The following is a 20,503-nucleotide window of genomic DNA, read 5'->3' on the forward strand; positions in this document are numbered from 1 at the left end:
ACAGTGATTTACATTCTGTTGCCACTATCATAATCCCACTGATCTCATATCTAAAACATTACATTACATTACACAACAGACACTACATATTTCCAGTGGTCATCTACTAAAATACAGAATAACAACAAACAAATGTGTCTTGGATAAGCATTTGTTATATTGTATAATTATACTTATACTGGCCGAATGGCCGTAATAACAAAGTGACATTGTGCAACAATAACAAAAATGAATATGAGTTTAGTTTTTCCTTTGTTTCCCTGTCATTTCCTGTTATGTGTCCATTTTAGCAGCTGATTGGCTTGATGGAGGACATCACTGGAGTGTCACTCACTCTTCGTTTTCTGATGTGGTAGAGAGAATGTGGAGAGGTGAGTGGTACAACTTCTTTGCCTTTAGCAGTCTCTCCTCCCCTCTTACACCAACACTAAATGGCCCTCCTGTCTCATTGCAGCCAGACAGGACAAACATACATCCAGCACAGGACAAACATACATCCAGCACTATACTCCCTCCTAACCACAGTCAAAGCAGTCTGGTCTTCATATGACCTCAAATCACCTCCTTGGTTATTGGACATGTTTGTTCACACCACAGATATGCAAAGTACCTGTCATGGCACTGACACCTGTTCAAAAAAGGTCCCCATAGGAGAACCCTTTGAAGAACCCGTTTTGGTTCCGGGTAGAACCCTTTTGTGTTCCATGTAGAACCCTTTCCGCAGAGGGTTCTACATGGAACCCAAACGTGTTCTTCCTGGAACCAAAAATGTTCTATGAGGACAGCCAAAGATCCCTTTTGGAACCCTTTTTTCTAAGAGTGTATGAACGGTAAAGTTGATTTCAGTGAAAGAAATGAAGGTGAATGTTAGAGTAGCCCCAAAACCTCTGTGTTGCAATGCTCTGTGTTTAGCAACTCTCAGTCTGACATCTTCATGTCTACACCTTGAAGAAACACACTCTCACTTTCTTATTTGTGTGTGTTAAAGTGCCAAGTACTTCCACCACTAAGATGAGGTTTTAAAACACATATATCTTCTACACAACTGTAAATGCTAGGTACCACTGTGGCATCAAGTGGCAGGCAGCCTGCTGTACTGTACCTTCAGGATGTCCTCATCAGTGGAGCTGCAGTCGGTGAAGTCTGAGACATCAGTGACTGACCCGTCCTCCTCCACAGCCACGGTCCTGACAGGCATCACCACCTTCTTCCCAGTTAGCACAGCCGTGTTCAGGATCGCTGAGTCCTAAAGGGAACACATCATCAGTCTGGCTATACACTAAGTGTACAAAACATTAACAACACCTTTCTAATAGTGAGTTGCACCCTATTTTGCACTCAGAACAGACTCAATTCGTTGGGGTAATGGATTTTGCAAGGCATCGAAGGCGTTCCACAGGCATGCTGACTCCAATGCCTCCCACAGTTGTGTCAAGTTGGCTGGATGTCCTTTGGGTGTGGACCATTCTTGATGCACACCGGAAACTGTTGAGCGTGAAAACCCCAGCAGCATTGCAGTTCTTAACACTCAAACTGGCACCTACTAGCATACCCAAAGGCACTTAAATCTTTTGTTTTGCCCATTCACCCTCTCATTGGCACACATATACAATCCATGTCTCAATTGTCTCAAGGCTTAAAACTTCTTCTTTAACCTGTCTCCTCCCCTTCATCTACACTGATTGAAGTCAATTTAACATCAATAAGGGATCATAGCTGTCAACTGGATATACCTGGTCAGTCTTTGTCATGGAAAGAGCATGTTTTGTACGCTCAGTGTAGGTTTAATGAGATATTAGCCTACTGTAACCTCCTAACTACTGTTGGTTAAGATATACAGTGCCTTCAGAAAGTATTCATACCCCTTGACTTATTCCACATTTTGTTGTGATACAGCCTGAATTCAAAATAAATGGACTCAATTGAAAACACGTTTTCGCACATTTTTACTCCTGAACTTATTTAGGCTTGCCATAACAAAGGGGTTGAATACTTATTGACTCAAGACATTTCAGCTTTTCACTTTTTATTCATTTCTAAAAACCTAATTCCACTTTGACATTATGGGGTAATTTGTGTGAGCCAGTGACACAATTTCTCAATTTAATGCATTTTTAATTCAGGCTGTAACACAACAAAATGTGGAAAATGACAAGGGGTTTCAATACTTTCTGAAGGCACTGTAGGCTTGTTGTATGTAGGAAACGGAAGCAGGGGAGGATTGCGTGTGGAAACATGACCTGAAGTTGTGAGTTCCCATCACTGGGAGAAATATAGATTTTGGAATTAAACTGTGATATCAAAATTCCAGAAACCACATCTGTGCCAGGAAATACAAGCAATCAGTATAAATCCTTATTTTATTGGCAATATAAATGTAGCTCCAACCAGTATTGAACAACATTCAGCAGCATAGTAATGAGTGCTAGATCAGTCTAGACCTAATGCCCCTCTGGCCAAACATCAAATCTCCTCATGTTTGGCTCGCAGACTGAGGTCACCATCTAATCCATGATTGAGATGGACCATATCAAACAACCTAGTCTCAGAGCATTTCGTATTATTTTGTAGGTAAATCCGAGACTCTCCATTTGTATGATATGTGTTAATTTGTGGATGTCCATCATCCATTTTGTATGATACGTTACAAATTACATTTTGTATGATATGTTATGAAAGTAAAATTTGTTACACATTTTCTAAATGTACAATATGTTACAAATGATGATACAAAAATGATATGTTATGAATTCCAATTTGTTGTGGCTAATTTTAGCGAGTTGGCTAGCGCCAACGTTAGCTAGCTGGCTAACATTAGCTAGGCTAGGGGTTAGGGATAGGGCTTAGGGTTAGGAGTTAGCTTAAAGGGTTAAGGGAGAGTTAGCTAAAAGGGTTAAGGTTAGGGAAAGGCTTAGATAACATGCTAAGTAGTTGCAAAGTAGCTAAAACGTAGTTGAAAAATTACTAATTAGCAAAAATTCTAAAGTTGTCCGTGATGAGATTCGAACCCACAACAGTTGGGTTCTTAGACGTTTGGGTGGCACATCCACCAAACACCCTCCTTAACTTGTCTGGGCTAGGGGGCAGTATTTTCACGGCCGGATAAAAAATGTACCCGATTTAAACTGGTTACTACTCTTTCCCAGAAACGAATGGTGTCTGTGAGTATAACAGAACTCATATGGCAGGCAAAAACCTGAGAAAATTACAAGCAGGAAGTGGCCTGTCTGCGATTTTGTAGTTCTCCCTTTCCTTCTCTATCAAAACTTAAGTGCCCGTGGGGTTATGTAGCACTTTCTAAGGCTTCCATTGGCTCTCTAAAGCGTTCAGAAAGCGGATTGACGCGTCTCCTGTCTCCGGGCAGAAAACAGGAGCACAGTTTGTCAGTGGACTGCCTGGTGGCTAAGAGATTTCAAATGCGCGGTCACGAGACCTCACCATTTTTTTCTCTTCCTTTTTGAATGAATACAGCATTGTCCGGTTGGAATATTAACGCTATTTTACGAGAAAAATATCAGAAAAATTGATTTTAAACAGTGTTTGACATGCTGCTAAGTACGGTAATGGAACATTTTGAAATGGGAGTGCATTCTGACGAAGAACAGCAAAGGTAATCCAATTTTTCTAATAGTAATTCTGAGTTTAGGTTGCCCCAACGTTGGCGGGTGTCAAATTAGCTAGTCGTGATGGCTGAGCTATGTACTCAGAATATTGCAAAATGTGCATTTGCTGAAAAGCTATTTTAAAATCTGACATAGCGATTGCATAAAGGAGTTCTGTATTTATAATTCTTAAAATAAATGTTATGTATTTTGTCAACGTTTATCATGAGTAATTTAGTAAATTCACCGGAAGTTTTGGGTGGGAATGCTAGTTCTGAACATCACATGCTAATGTAAAAAGCTGTTTTTTGATATAAAAATGAACTTGATTGAACAAAACATGCATGTATTGTATAACATAATGTCCTAGGAGTGTCATCTGATGAAGATCATCAAAGGTTAGTGCTGCATTTAGCTTTGTTTTGGGTATTTGTGACATATATGCTTGCTTGAAAAATGGCTGTGTAGTTATTTGTGTCTATGAACTCTCCTAACATAATCTAATGTTTTGCTTTCACTGTAAAGCCTTTTTGAAATCGGACAGTGTGGTTAGATTAACGAGAGTCTTATCTTTCAAATGGTGTAAAATAGTCGTATGTTTGAAATATTTAATTTATTGCATTTTTGAGGTATTTGTATTTCGCGCCACACGATTCCACTGGCTGTTGAATAGAGTGGGACGCTAACGTCCCACCTAGCCCAGAGAGGTTAAGTAGCCCTAGCCTCTGTCTTATGTAACCATACCAAATCATACATATTATACTCATTTGAGTGTCCCGGATTTACATGTACTATGTTACATATAGTCTATGAGACCAGGCTGTGTCAAATTTCAAACCAAAATCAAGTTTCCAATGCCTTTATATTTCAGCGCGTTTCAACTGATCATATTCAAAATACTGTCTATTGTATGATACAGACAGAGTGATTGAACGACAGTCAAGGTTTTTACTGTTCTCAAACATGAATTTACAAATATCTATTAAATCATTTCTTGTAAGTAAATGGACAAACAAATTATCATAAAAGATGGAACATTTTGAAAGATATGATGTTGAAAATATTACTAGGCAGATATTGTAAATCTCCCATGAAAACAAACAATAATGGCTTAAAAGTCAGGGGCCCCTTGATTTTAGTAGCACAAAGGGCTAATGGCAGATTGGATATTGTAATGCAAATTGCTCCCACAATTTATAACATCCACTATTTAGTGACAGAGATTATATGATGGATTAATTGTAGGGGTCCTATATTAAAAGATATAACACACAAACATAGAAAAATAAACAATAGAGAAGCAGCTGTCAAAGATTGACAACCTCCTGGTAAATCATGTCACAGGCATCAATTAGCATTTCGCTACACACGCAATAATATCTGCTAAATATGTGTATGAATGTCAAGAATACAGAGTGCATTAGGTCACAGTACCCACACTAGAGTGCATTAGGTCACAGTACCCACACGCTGGAGGCCACATCCGAGATCAAACACAACATTTACAATAGCAAATGTCACAGGTGAAGGTACTTTATGAATATGGATGCTAGAGATTAATTGTTAGTCAGTGCTCACCATGACAAGTGGGGCTAGGCCCACAAAGTCTCTCTGGGTTGTATAGATCCTCATGGAACCTTCTTTCTGTCCCCCATCCCTGGTGTTTGGTGGCAACTCCAGGTGCCATGTAATCACCTGGCTGTCTGATTGGCTGCTCAGCTCCTCTACCTCAAAGTCCATCTGTAGGACCTCCAGTAGACTGCTGTCCAGCCTGAGAGAAGATAGAAGAGTCGGGATCAAACGAGGACTCTCACTGCCAGAGGAACACACTCAGCTCAAGCTATTATCTTTGATACTACATTGAATACATACAGTATGTGATTGTGGTACGGTGAGATAAACATTACAGAGGGACGGGTAGTGAGCATTTAAAAAGAAAGGAAAAGCAAGCAAGGTTGGACAGCCAAGCCCAAAGTAATCAAGGTGGCACAGCAGTGATCCTGACACATCAACCCCAGAGTAAACAGAAAAAAGCAAAGCAATAAAGAACAAAAAGAGGAGGGTGGGAGGATCTGGGTTCCTCAGTCAGATATGCAACGGGACACACTATAGGCTGTTATCAATTGTGTATGCTCCAAGGACAGACAGCAAAGCATCGTCCAGGTTGCAGAGGGTCATCGGCTGCCACCTGCCCTCCATCGAGGTCCTGCATGACTCCAGGGCAAGGAAGCATGCAGGAAAGATCAAGTTGTCACCTGGAATACATTTCAATTAACAGGTGCGCCTTGTTAAACGTTAATTTGTGGAATTTCTTTCCCTCTTAATGTGTTTGAGCCAATCAGTTGTGTTGTGACAAGATAAAGGTGTTTTACAGAAGATAGCCCTATTTGGTAAAATACCAAGTCCATATTATGGCAAGAACAGCTCAAATAAGCAAAGAGAAATTACATTACTTTAAGACATGAAGGTCAGTCAATGCGGAACATTTCAAGAACATTGAAAGTTTCTTCAAGTGCAGTCCCAAAAACCATTAAGCGCAATGATGAAACTGGTTCTCATGAAGACCGCCACAGGAAAGGAAGACCTAGAGTTACCTCTGCTGCAGAGGATAAGTTCATTAGAGTTAACTTCACCTCAGATTGCAGCCAAAATATATGCTTCTGTCACTTCCTGACCAGTAAAAGGGGTTATTTGTCATTGTTTTTTGGTCAGGGCGTGGCAGGGGGTGTTTGTTTTGTGTGTTTTGGTGTTTTTGGTTTAGGTTCTATTTCTATGTTTAAATCTAGTTTTCTATTTCTATGTTGGGTTTTTGGTAGGACCTCCAATTAGAGACAGCTGGTTGTCGTTGACTCTAATTGGAGGCCATATTTAGTTTGTTAGTTTGTTTGTTTGTTTGTTTGTTTCACTTGTGTTTTGTGGGTGGTTATTTCCTGTATAGTCTGTGCACCTTATGGGACTGTTTCGTCATTTGTTTCTTTTGTTTAAGTGTTATTTCTAATAAATTAAGAAGATGAGCACTTTACCCCCTGCGCCTTGGTCCTATCCTTACGACGATTATGACAGCTTCACAGAGTTCAAGTAACAGACACATGTCAACATCAAGGAGACTGCATGAATCAGGCCTTCATGATCAAATTGCTGCAAAGAAACCACCACCAGAGTACTAATAAGAGGAAGAGACTTGCTTGGGCCAAGAAACACGAGCAATGGACCTTAGACCAGTGGAAATCTTTCCTTTGGTCTGATGAGTCCAAATTTGAGATTTTTGGCTCCAACTGACGTGTCTTTGTGAGATGCAAAGTAGGTGAACGGATGATCTCCGCATGAAGCATGGAGGCGGAGGTGTGATGATGTGGGGGTGCTTTACTGTTGACACTGTAGGTGATTTATTTAGAATTCAAGGCACATTTAACCAGCATGGCTACCACAGCATTCTGCAGCAATACGCTATTCTATCTGGATTGCACTTTGTGGGACTATCATTTGTTTTTCAACAGGACAATGACCCAAAACACACCTCTAGGCTGTGTAAGGGCTATTTGACCAAGAAGGAGAGTGATCAAATCTAATCAAATTGTATTTGTCACATGCGCCGAATAGAACAGGTGTAGACCTTACAGTGAAATTGTTAATTTCAAGCCCTTATACAACAATGCAGTTTTAAAAAAAGTGTTAAGTAAAAAATTGATAAGTACAAAATAAAAGTAACAAATAATTAAAGAGCAGCAGTAAAATAACAGTAGCAAGGCTATATACAGAGGGTTCCGGAGTCAATGTGCATGGGCACTGGTTAGTTGAGGTAATTGAGGTACTATGTACATGTAGGTAGAGTTAAAGTGAATATGCATAGATAATAAACAGAGAGTAGCAGTAGCGTAAAATAGGGGGGGGCGGCAATGCAAATAGTCTGGGTAGCCATTTGATTAGCTGTTCAGGAGTCTTATGGCTTGGGGGTAGAAGTTGTTAAGAAGCCTTTTGGACCTAGACTTGGTGCTCCGGTACCGCTTGCCGTGCGGTAGCAGAGTGAACATTCTATGACTAGGGTGGCTGGAGTCTTTGACAATTTTTAGGGCCTTCCTCTGACACCGTCTGGTATAGGAGGTCCTGGATGGCAGGAAGCTTACCCTCTGTAGTGCCTTGCGGTCGGAGTCCGAGCAGTTGCAATACCAGGCTGTGATGCAACCAGTCAGGATGCTCTCGATGGTGCAGCTGTAGAACTTGATGTAGCTGTAGAAATCTGAGGACCCATGCCAAATCTTTTCGGTCTCCTGAGGGGGAATAGTGTCACACCCTGATCTGTTTCACCTGTCCTTGTGATTGTCTCCACCCCCTTCAGGTGTCGTTTATTTTCCCTGGTGTATTTATCCCTGTGTTTCCTGTCTCTCTGTGCCAGTTTGTCTTGTGTTCAAGTCAACCAGCGTGTTTTTTCCCGTGCTCCTACTTTTCTATTCTCTTCTACTAGTCCTCCCGGTTTTGACCTTTGCCTGTTTTCTGGACTCCATTCCCACCTGCCGGACCATTCTGCCTGCCCTGACCTCGAGCCTGCCTGCCATTCCGTACCTCTGAATCTCTGAACTGGTTTCGACCTTTTGCCTGTCCACAACCATACTCTTGCCTACCCCTTTTAGACTGTTAATAAACATCTTAGAGTCAAAACATCTGCCTCCTGTGTCTGCATCTGGGTCTCGCCTTGTGCCATTATAAATAGGCTTTGTCGTGCCCTCTTCACAACTGTCTTGGTGTGTTTGGACCATGATAGTTTGTTGGTGATGTGGACACCAAGGAACTTGAAGCTCTCATCCTGCTCCACTACAGCCCTGTCGATGAGAATGGGGGCGTGCTCGGTCCTCCTTTTCCTGTAGTCCACAATCATCTCCTTTGTCCTGTCACATTGATGGAGAGGTTGTTATCCTGGCACCACACGGCTATGTCTCTGACCTCCTCCCTATAGGCTGTCTCATCGTTGTTGGTGATCAGGCCTGTTGTATCATCTGCAAACTTAATGATGGTGTTGGAGTCATGCCTGGCCATGCAGTCATGAGTTAACAGGAGGGGACTGAGCACACACCCTTCAGGGGCCCCCGTGTTGATGATCAGCATGGCGGATGTGTTGTTGCCTACCCATCAGGAAGTCCAGGATCCAGTTGCAGAGGGAGGTGTTCAGTTCCAAGTTCTTATCTTAGTGATGAACTTTGAGGGCACTATGGTGTTGAACACTGAGCTGTAGTCAATGAATAGCATTCTCACATAGGTGTTCCTTTTGTCCAGGTGGGAAAGGGCAGTGTGGAGTGAAATAGAGATTGCATCATCTGTGGATCTGTTGGGGGCGATACGCAAATTGGAGTGGATCTAGGGTTTCTGGGATAATGGTGTTGATGTGAGCCATGACCAGCCTTTCAAAGCACTTCAAGGCTACAGACGTGAGTGCTACGAATCGTTAGTCATTTAGGCAGATTACCTTAGTGTTCTTGGGCACATGGACTATGGTGGTCTGCTTGAAACATACAGACTCAGTCAAGGACAGGTTGAAAATGTCAGTGAAGACACTTGCCAGTTGGTCAGCGCATGCTCAGAGTACACGTCCTGGTAATCCATCTGGCCCTGCGGCCTTGTCAATGTTGACCTGTTTAAAGGTCTTATTCACTTCGGCTACGGAGAGCATGATCACACAGTTGTTCGGAACAGCTGATGCTCTCATTCATGTTTCAGTGTTGCTTGCCTCGAAGCGAGCATAGAATTAATTTAGCTCATCTGGTAGACTCTTGTCACTGGGCAGCTTGTGGCTGTGCTTCCCTTTGTAGTCTGTAATAGTTTGCAAGCCCTGCCACATCCGACGAGCGTCAGAGCCGGTGTAGTACGATTCAATCTTAGTCCTGCATTGATGCTTTGCCTGTTTGATGGTTCGTCTGAGGGCATAGCGGGATTTGTTATAAGCTTCCGGGTTAGAGTCCCACTCCTTGAAAGCGGCAGCTCTACACTTTAGCTCAGTGCGGATGTTGCCTGTAATCCATGGCTTCTGGTTGGGGTATGTACATACAGTCACTGTGGGGACAACGTCATTGATGCACTTATTGATGAAGCCAGTGACTGATGTGGTGCACTCCTCAATGCCATCGGAAGAATCCCGGAACATATTCCAGTCTGTGCTGGAAAACAGTTTTGTAGCTTAGCATCTGCTTCATCTTTTTTTATTGACCGAGTCACTGGTGCTTCCTGCTTTAGTTTTTGCTTGTAAGCAGGAATCAGGAGGATAGCATTATGGTCAGATTTTCTAAATGGAGGGCGAGGGAGATCTTTGTACGCATCTTTGTGTGTGTAGAAAAGGTGGTCTAGAGTTTTTTTCACTCTGGTTGCACATTTAACATGATGGTAGAAATTAAGGTTCCCTACATTAAAGTCTCAGGCCACTAGGAGCACCGCCTCTGGATGAGTGTTTTCCTGTTTGCTTATGGCTGTATACAGTTCATTGATTGCGGTCTCAGTGCCAGCATCGGTTTGTGGTGGTAAATAGACAGCTACGAAGAATATAAATAAAAACTCTCTTGGTAAATAGTGTGTTCTACAGCTTATTATGAGATACTCTATCTCAGGCGAGCAAAACCTTGAGACTTCATTAGATTTCGTGCACCAGCTGTTGTTTACAAATATACATAGACCGCCACCCCTTGTCTTAGCAGAGGCGGCTGTTCTATGCTGCCGATACAGCGTAAAACCTGCCAGCTTTATGTTATTCATTGTCGTCGTTTTGCCACGACTCGCTGAACCATAAGATATTACAGTTTTTTATGTCCTGTTGGTAGGATATACGTGATCGTAGTTAGTCTATTTCATTATCCAATGATTGTACTTTGGCTAATGGTGCTGCATCAGATGACCTGGCCTCCACAATCACCCACCCTCAACCTAATTGAGATGTTTTAGGATGAGTTTCACCACAGAGTGAAGGAAAAGCAGCCAACAAATGATCAGGTTATGTGGGAACTCCTTCAAGACTCTTGGAAAAGCTGGTTGAGAGAATGCCAAGAGTATGCAAAGCTGTCATCAAGGCAAAAGGTGGCTACTTTGAAGAATATAAAATATATTTTGATTTGTTTAACACTTCTTTGGTTACTACATGATTACATATGTGTTATTTCAATATTTGATGTATTCACTATTATTCTACAATGTAGAAAATAGTAAAAATAAAGAAAAACCGTTCAATGAGTAGGTGTGTCCGGACTTTTGACTGGTACTGTATTCATACTGATATTGTAAAATTGCACAACCACTGTATATCCACTATATATTTGTATATCCACTGCTCATCCTCTTATAGCTCTATGCTCACTCGCCCTAGTTGTATATAATGTATGTACACTTTGTTTAAACTTCCCTGTCTGTATTTTATCTCTAAATGTTGTCAATCACTAGCAGCACCATATCACCAAGTAAAATTTAAAGTTTATGTAAATGTACTTGGTGAATAAAGGTGATTCTGATTCTGAAGCGTTGTTTAAACCGAGGAGGAAAAACAGGAGGAATCCAGCTTATTAACCCTAACCTTGACTCTGACTTCACTGCATTGTAAAAGCTTATGTCTTACATGTACGTATGTTTAGTATAATAAACAACACCAGCATTGTCAAAGTGACTTCCTACACATGCCTAATAAGAAAACAACTAATTTATGATTCTGTTTTTTATTTATTGTTTTTTTCAGTCTGTTTTAATATCCAATCATGACTTATTTCCTTGGTCTTTTGTCCTTCATCAAAATAACAACAAAACAACTTTATCTTCTCACCGCCAGTAGCATAAAACAAGATTATCCACATAGAGGGTGTCATTTAATATTCGTTCCCACATTAATTTCCTCTTACTGTAAAGTAATCACATTGTTTGTGCACATGTAAGGTATGACTAGCTGAGCATGTCAAATGAGCATCAGGGATTTGATTGTGAGACAACAGATTAATGAGATGGACAATCTCCCGGCTCCACTGAAACCTATTACCCCTGAACATACACTCATGCCACTGCAGGCGTCAGGCTGAAGGAGAATGCACGCATGGGCTAAATAGGATAGATAGCTTGTAGCAGTAAAGTTCTCTGATAGCCTGATCCTCTCAATGTATATGATAATGCCTTGAATAGGACTTGGATAGGATCCCCTCTAATCTGATGAACCGGTTCAAAGTCTCTAAAGCGAAACATCTTTAAAGCATTACTGAAAGTGTTCGGCCTGTTTTAACTGACAGTACTTTAGATCATCATCATAAACATGGGGATTTACAAGAATGGGTAAGTGCAGTGATGGGTTTAGACAGCTTTTAACTATGGACTTTGAACTCGGAGTCAAGTGAGGTGCCCTGAACTCATGAGATCTCCCTTGACTTGTAATATTACGCAGCTGGAATATTGCACAATTTGCGCAGCTGGAACATTGACAATAAAGAGTATCCATCCTATCCCTTTGTCATTGCAACTCCCTGTGAAATACTCTACTGAATAGGACCACATCCACTCACTCTCAAGTAAGATAGTCCTGTATCTGGCACACACCCTCCCTTTGCCACATCAACCACTTACACACAACCAACTGTCAAATATTTTCAAATGTACTGCGTGTGTCCCTTCAAAGCCAAATGCAAGCACAAAACTACTTCTGATGAGTTCTCTATAATTTATTCTCTAAGAGCTTTTTTAATTCTGCACACCATATGTAAAGACGTAACAAGAGAGATTTACTGTAATTGAATAATCTTAGAATATTGCACAAAAACACACTGAAACACAAACCAACCGTAACAGTGTTTTAGTCAAGTATCAAAACAAGATGTGCAAGAGGGTCTCTATCCCCTAAAGTATACATTAAAACGGATTTTGCTGTTTTAATCTGGCATTACAGTAAAATGGGGGACACCATTATAGCCTTCTGTCATTCTTGTGGGTGAAGCAGTGAATTACTCCAAACCCCAGATTATTAAAGGGACAACACTCTCACTAAGTGGCCATCTTATGTCTGATGATCTGTTGCAATGTATTGTCAAACAGAGGATAACAGAGGATATCAATTCCTTAATATCCAGATAGCACTCACAGTGTGCTAGGAAGCTGAGAGACAAAGTCCATAAAAAACCAAAGTGGTGTGACATTAGACAGCCCCTGCAGGGGGTCTAGTAAGTTAAATTACATTTTAAGATGGATTATCCCTAACAAACGATTCTTCATCCACAAATATGTTCACAAAAACTTGTTCGATAAAGAATGGACTAATCCCCATCACACGGGGAAAACAAGAAAATGAGGTCAACCCAATAATAACTTCCTTTTACCAGGTCAGTGTTTCTATCACTCCGTACTTAACAGTGTGAAGTGTATCCTGCTTGCCACGCTCACTGCAATCATGGACGCCATAATGCTCCAATTAAAATGACAAACTAGAAAGATGTACCACCTTTAAATTCACAGGAACATCTCATAGGCTATAAATACCTGGAGCCACACCAGATCATAAAGGTCAGCCAAGTCACAGAGTTGGTCAATTACATGGAATGTCAATGGAAGGTCCTGTTCCTTCATGGACAGGTTCCTACATCTGGCATATTGTCCTCAAGCAAGGTCAAGGTTACACTTCAGAAAGAGCACCATGACTCCAGATGTCTTTGTGACAGCAGCAATGGTACCAGAAACAGATCCCACAGGCTTCTAGGAACGGAAGAGGTATTAACAAAGCCACATATTCACATTGACTGGGCACACTAATGTTTAATTAATTGTTAATAATAATAATTGCTTAGTATTTGCCCAAAGTTTTAACAACATACTGTAAAGGAGACAGAAACACTTTAATATACTGAAAAGGGAACACAGAAATACTTTTTTTTATCCTTTATTTAACTAGGCAAGTCAGTTAAGAACAAATTCTTATTTACAATGACGGCCTACCCCGACGCTGGGCCAATTGCGCCGCCTTATGGGACTCCCAATCACAGCCAGATGTGATGCAGCATGGATTCAAACCAGGTACTACAGTGACACCTCTTGCACTGAGATGCAGTGTCTTAGACCACTGCACCACTCGGGAGCCCCTTCATGTGAACTATACACAAAACATTAAAAACACCTTCCTAACATTAAGAACCCCCCCCACCACCACATTAAGAACCCCCCCACCACCTTTTGTTAAGAGTGAAAAACCCAGCAGTGTTGGAGTTCTTGACACAAACCGGTGTCAAGAACGTCAAGAATGCCTGGCACCTACTACCCTACCCCGTTCAAAGGCACTGTAAATATTTTGTCTTGCCCATTCACCCTCTGAATGGCACACATACACAATCCATGTCTCAACTGTCTCAAGGCTTAAAAATCCTTCTTTAACCTGTCTCTTCCCCTTCATCTACGCTGATTGAAGTGGATTTAACAAGTGACATCAATAAGGGATCCTAGTTATCACCTGGATTCACCTGGTCAGTCTATGTCATGGAAAGAGCAGGTGTCCTTAATGTTTTGTACAGTCAGTGTCGATAAGCAATTAGAGACTTCCAGAGATTTTCTTACAGACGTAGCACTACTTAATGACTTGTGAAGACAGTGGCCTCTTTAAGAAGCAGATTTACTTAAGCTTTTCTCAGCAGTAGACCTGTGCTTGTATAGCATAAGATTTCTTCTCAGGTCAGATAGCCTAAGCCCCAGTCAAAATGCCATCGTGTGTGAGTGTTATTTATTCTGAGTCGTTAGCCTATTCATTGTATCACATACTATTTTGCAAACTATTTTCAACTTACTCAGGCAAAATGGAAGTAACTAACCCTCTGTATCATGTACACTACTATTCAAATTAATTAACTAACAAACCCATGACATTAGCACCTTATGCAGTACAGTAATGTTTATTCAAGAGTATGTGTAAAGCTGTCTATGAGCAGCCAAACTTGAAGGGTCCAGCCAATGGTTGAACACATAGTGGGTTTAATGGCGTTCACTGATAGTATATTGGGGGATTGTTATGTATTTTCAGCAGACTTGCCTTTTTCCAGGTATGGCAGATTTCCTCTGACAAACAACAGCGATGGTGCCATCCGCTCCAGAGTCCAGCGTGATGTCCCACAACAACGAGTTACTGGGTGTTGCTGTGCGAAACGACACTCCTTTTTTTACAATCGCTCTAACAATGGAGACAATAAAAAGAGAGACAGGAATAAGACACATGTTAAACAAACCAAGGTAGAAAGTAAACTCTAAATCCTACACCTAGCAGTAGGTCCAATGGACATGGCTAACATGATGTTGGTTCCCATAGCTTGGGGCCTTGAAATGATTCATTCCTAAGACCTTCAGTCAATCAGAGTCCACTTTGCTCATAGCAAAGCCCTGCAATTTAAGAGGATTGGGCAAATCCCTGGGGATAGGTTTCAATAGACTGAGGAAAAATGCATTTTGAATGTTTAGTATTCCTCATATTCTATGGGCCTCTTTGTTCCTGTCTCGTACACAAATTATTCATGGTGTACTAATGGCTTGTTGGCCTGCTGGCCTCTCATTTGTAAATGATAAGCATTATCTAATGCAGCTGAACACTTACACTGTTCCAGTAGACAGCCACACTAGAGAGCTGAATGCTAATTCAAACTTTACCCTGCAATTAATGACTAGTGTAAAAAGTCCTACAAGGGAGTTAGTGTAGCGTAAGAGTCAGGTTAGATATATACATGAAAGCATCCATAGTGTTGTGCAGGAGAGGCATCCCACTGTCCATCCTCTGACACTGTACAGGATTACAACACTGCACTCATTTGTCTTTCTTTAGAGCAATTCAAAGCATGTTTTTATAACAATTGAGCACCACCAAGTTGTTTCTTCAAAAAATATTATTATTGTGCTGAATATTATCACTATAGTAGGGTGATTACTCACAAAACTAGAACAAAAAAGATTTTGGGGATTTTCAAAAAATATAATCAATAGAAGGAACCTTCGGTGGAAGCATTGTTGACATATATTTGACATTTGTATCTTAAAGCATAATTGAGAAATAATTAATTGAAGTTGAAACATTTGTGACATTTTGGCCTTACTCAGGCCTCCTTTAAGACTATGTTAAAAAGAAAAATGCTATTGCAACCTTTTTGCAATAAGGAATTGAGACCAAAAGCTCAAGAGAAGTTTCAAGTGTTTAATACCAAGGATACAGTCAGGTAGCAACACATCTGCCACGCTGATCTTCAACACTAGAGCTCCCCAGGGGTGCGTGCTCAGTCCCCTCCTGTACTCCCTGTTCACCCACAACTACATGGCCAGGCACGACTCCAACACCATCATTAAGTTTGCAGACAACACAACAGTGGTAGGCCTGATCACCGACAACGACGATACAGCCTATAGGGAGGAGGTCAGAGACCTGGCCGGGTGGTGCTAGAATAACAACCTATCCCTCAACGTAACCAAGACTAAGGAAATGATTGTGGACTACAGGAAAACGAGGACCGAGCATGTCCCCATTCTCATCGATGGGGCTGTAGTGGAGCAGGTTGAGAGCTTCAAGTTCTTTGGTGTCCACATCAACAACAAACTAGAATGGTCCAAACACACCAAGACAGAGAAGAGGGCACAACAAAGCCTATTCTCCCTCAGGAAAAGATTTGGCATGGGTCCTGTGATCCTCAAACGGTTCTACAGCTGCAACATGGAGAGCATCCTGACTGGTTGTATCACTGCCTGGTATGGCAACTGCTCGGCCTCTGACTGCAAGGCACTACAGAGGGTAATGCGTACGGCCCAGTAAATCACTGGGGTTAAGCTGCCTGCCATCCAGGACCTCTACACCAGGCGGTGCCAGAGGAAGGCCCTAAAAATGGACCACAGCCACCCCAGTCATACTGTTCTCTCTACTACCGCATGGCAAGCAAGCGGTATCGGAGTGCCAAATCTAGGACAAAAAGGCTTCTCAACAGTTTTACCCCCAAGCCATAAGACTCCTGAACAGGTAATCAAATGGCTACCCGGACTATTTGCATTGTGTGCCCCCCCCCAACTCCTCTTTTTACGCTGCTGCTACTCTCTGTTTACCATATATGCATAGTCACTTTAACTATACATTCATGTACATACTACTTCAATTGGGCCGATCAACCAGTGATGAAGCACATTGGCTAACCGGGCTATCTGCATTGACCCTGCTCCTCTTATCTGATTAGGTCAACCTTTCTAACTTAGCATACACACAGTTTCATGGCCTAAATTCCATTAATTTTAGCCTTCGACCACCCGCCCGAGGGTAGAGCGGCGGGTGAACGTCTTTTCCACCTGAGGCAGGGGACGAGGAGCGCCCAGGAGTTCGCCCTGGAATTTCGAACCCTGGCCGCCGGAGAGGGATGGAACGACAGGGCCCTTATCGACCACTGCCGTTGCAGCCTGCGCGAGGATGTCTGTTGGGAGTTGGCCTGCAGGGATACCACCCTCACCTTCGACCAGCAGGTGGACATGTCCATTCGGTTGGATAACCTGCTGGTCACCCGCGGACGTCCAGAGAGGGCTCTGTCGATTCCCTCTCCCAGCACCACCGCTCCGGTCCCTATGGAGCTGGGAGGTGCTGCGCTCAGGGAGGCCGGAGGAGGGGCTTTCACCTGTACCATCTGTGGCCGCAGAGGTCACACTGCTGGTCGGTGCCGGGTTGGTTCCTCTAGGGGTCGAGGCAGCAGGCAGAGTACTCTGGCGTCGCCCCAGATGAACATGCACCACTCTCATCCAGAGCCCTCTGTTGTACACCTGTTTTTGCATGTTTATTTCCCTGAGTTTTCCCCGCATTCACAGCATAAGGCGCTCGTCGATTCAGGCGCGGCTGGGAATTTTATCGACAGAGCATTCGCCCATAGGTTAGGGATCCCTATTGTTCCAGTGGTTAGGCCTTTCTCGGTTCACGCTCTGGATAGTCTGGGTTAATTAGGGAAGCTACCATCCCCTGGGCATGGTGACGCAGGGGGGTGACAAGGAACGAATCAGTCTCTTCCTCATTGACTCTCCTGCATTTCCCGTGGTACTAGGCCTTCCCTGGTTAGCTCGTCATGACCCCACTATTTCATGGCAACAGAGGGCTCTCATGGGATGGTCACGAGAGTGCTCAGGGAGGTGTTTAGGGGTTTCCATTGGTGCTACTACGGTGGAAAGTCCAGACCAGGTCTCCACTGTGCACATTCCCCTCGAATATGCCGATTTGGGTCTCGCCTTCTCCAAAAAGAAGGCGAATCAATTACCACCCCATCGACGGTGGGATTGTGCAATAAATCTCCTGGTAGATGCTGCACTTCCCAGGAGTCACGTGTATCCCCTGTCACAAGCGGAGACAGTGGCTATGGAAACATATGTCTCCGAATCCCTGCGTCAGGGGTACATTCGGTCCTCCACTTCACCCGAGTTTATTTTTTGTGAAGAAGAAGGGGGGAGGTCTGCGCCCTTGTATTGACTATCGAGGTCTGAACCAGATCACGTTGAGGTACAGTTACCCACTTCCGCTCATTGCCACAGAGATTGAGTCAATGCACGGGGCATGCTTCTTCACCAAATTAGATCTCAGGAGCGCTTACAACCTGGTGCGTATCCGGGAGGGATACGAGTGGAAGACGGCGTTCAGTACCACCTCAGGGCATGATGAGTACCTCGTCATGCCGTACGGGTTGATGAATGCTCCATCAGTCTTCCAAGCCTTTGTAGACGAGATTTGCAGGGACCTGCCCGGGCAGGGTGTAGTGGTGTATATTGATGACATTCTGACATCGAGGGGGCCCCGGCGTACTCCGTTCGCTCTATACTGGATTTGAGGCGTCGGGCGAGGGCCTTCAGTACCTTGTGGAGTGGGAGGGGTACGGTCCAGAGGAGAGGTGCTGGGTTCCGTTGGAGGACGTGTTGGACCCTTCAATGCTGCGGGAGTTCCACCGTCTCCGTCCGGATCGCCCTGCACCTCGCCCTCCGGGTCGTCCCTGAGGCTGGCGCGGTGCGCTGCTGGAGCCGCTCATCAAGGGGGGGGGTACTGTCACGACTTCCGCCGAAGTCGGGTCCTCTCCTTGTTCGGGCGGTGCTCGGCGGTCGGCGTCGCCGGTCTTCTAGCCATCATTGATCCACTTTTCATTTTCCATTTGTTTTGTCTTGTTTTCCTTACACCTGGTTTTAATCCCCTCAATCCCTTGTTGTGTATTTAACCCTCTGTTCCCCCCATGTCTTTGTGTGGGATTGTTTATTGTTTCATGTATGCGCACGTTAGACTGGTTGTGCTGGGTTATGTCAACCCGTATTGTATTTCGTGCTTGTTGTGCTGTGTGTTTTTGGTTCGCCTAAATAAAAGGCTCCGTTTGCTACCCAATATCTGCTCTCCTGCGCCTGACTCCCTTACAGCCATTTACGCATACCTAACAGAGTGGGATCTCTGCTACTTTTAGAGTTATGGTCCAATTTGTAAGCATTACCAAAAGAGTGAACTTGAAAATGGATTCAAAATGGTCACCCTCTGCTGGTAAACAGAGGGCTGTGATTGGTTACGTTGGCTACTATGCTAAGTTATCTGTTTAAAACGGCCATACATGTTTTGGTGTTAAAGTTAGGAGAACATTCCCTTAATGTAAAGCAGAATTTACCTAGAACATGGTTACAATGGTCTGGTGCGAGCGATCCCAGCTCCTCGCAAGTGCCGTGCTAGAGTGGGCATCCAGTCGGGTAGGAGTATGCCTGCACAGCACATCTGGCCACCAGTGTGCCTCCTAGGCCCAGGCTTCCCTACGCCTGCTCTACGCACGGCAGCCATCAGGCCTCTGCACAGCCCAGTTCGCCCTGTGCCAGCACTCCGCACGTGCAGGTCTACTGTTACCATCCAGCCAGGACGGGTTGTGCAGGCGGTGCGCTCCAGACCGCCGGTGCCTACTCATGGTCCAGTACGTCCTGTTCCCGCTCCTTGCACTAGCCTTGAGGTGCGTGTTTCCAGTCTGGCGCCTCCAAAGCCAGCACCACGCACCAGACCTCCAGTGTGTCAGCCCAGTCCAGTACGTCCTGTTCCCGCTCCTCGCACTAGCCTTGGGGTGCGTGTCTCCAGTCTGGTACCTCCAGTACCAGCCCCACGCACCAGGCCTCCAGTGCGTCAGCCCAGTCCAGTTCGTCCTGCTCCTGCTCCTCGCACTAGCCCTGTGGTGCATGTCCCTAGTCTGGCGCCTCCAAAGCCAGCCCCACGCATCAGGCCTTCAGTGCGCAGTCCCCGTCCAGAGCTTCCGACGACAGTTCCCCGTCTAGAGCTTCCGACGACAGTTCCCCGTCCAGAGCTTCCGGTGACAGTTCCCCATCCAGAGCGTCCGGTGACAGTTCCCCATCCAGAGCGTCCGGTGACAGTTCCCCGTCCAGAGCTTCCGGTGACAGTTCCCCATCCAGAGCCTCCGGCGACAGTGCCCCGTCCAGAGCTTCCGGCGACAGTGCCCCGTCTAGAGATGGCCCACAGTTCGGAGCCTGCAGAGACGGCCCACAGTCCGGAGCCAGCAGAGACGGCCCACAGTCCGGAGCCAGCAGAGACGGCCCACAGTCCGGAGCCAGCAGAGACGGCCCACAGTCCGGAGCCAGCAGAGACGGCCCTCAGTCCGGAGCCAGCAGAGACGGCCCTCAGTCCGGAGCTCCCAGAGTCGCCCTCCAGTCCGGAGCTCCCAGAGTCGCCCTCCAGTCCGGAGCTCCCAGAGTCGCCCTCCAGTCCGGAGCTCCCAGAGTCACTCTCCAATCCGGAGCTCCCAGAGTCGCCCTCCAGTCCGAGGTCTCCAGCGACACGCATCAGCCCGAGGTCTCCAGCGACGCGCATCAGCCCGAGTTCCCCAGCGACGTGCCTCAGCTTGAGGACTTCAGCGATGCGCCTTAGTCCAGAGACTTCGGGAGGGGTAAAATATAATAAGGAGTTA

General features: G+C 44.4%; 1 protein-coding gene across 1 annotated transcript in view; it reads right to left on the bottom strand.

The window, feature by feature from the left end:
* LOC115164602 (transmembrane protein 132D-like) overlaps nt 1–20,503 on the bottom strand; it is a 53,430-nt gene that overhangs the window by 8,027 nt on the left and 24,900 nt on the right. The window contains exons 3-5 of the mRNA XM_029717257.1: nt 14,614–14,751; nt 5,181–5,373; nt 1,103–1,246 (exon numbers count right to left, since the gene is read on the bottom strand). Of these exons, the coding sequence (XP_029573117.1) occupies nt 1,103–1,246; nt 5,181–5,373; nt 14,614–14,751 (475 nt within the window). The remainder of the gene's footprint in view (nt 1–1,102; nt 1,247–5,180; nt 5,374–14,613; nt 14,752–20,503) is intronic.

This window comes from Salmo trutta, chromosome 27 (genome assembly GCF_901001165.1).
Source record: "Salmo trutta chromosome 27, fSalTru1.1, whole genome shotgun sequence".
NCBI lineage: Eukaryota > Metazoa > Chordata > Actinopteri > Salmoniformes > Salmonidae > Salmo > Salmo trutta.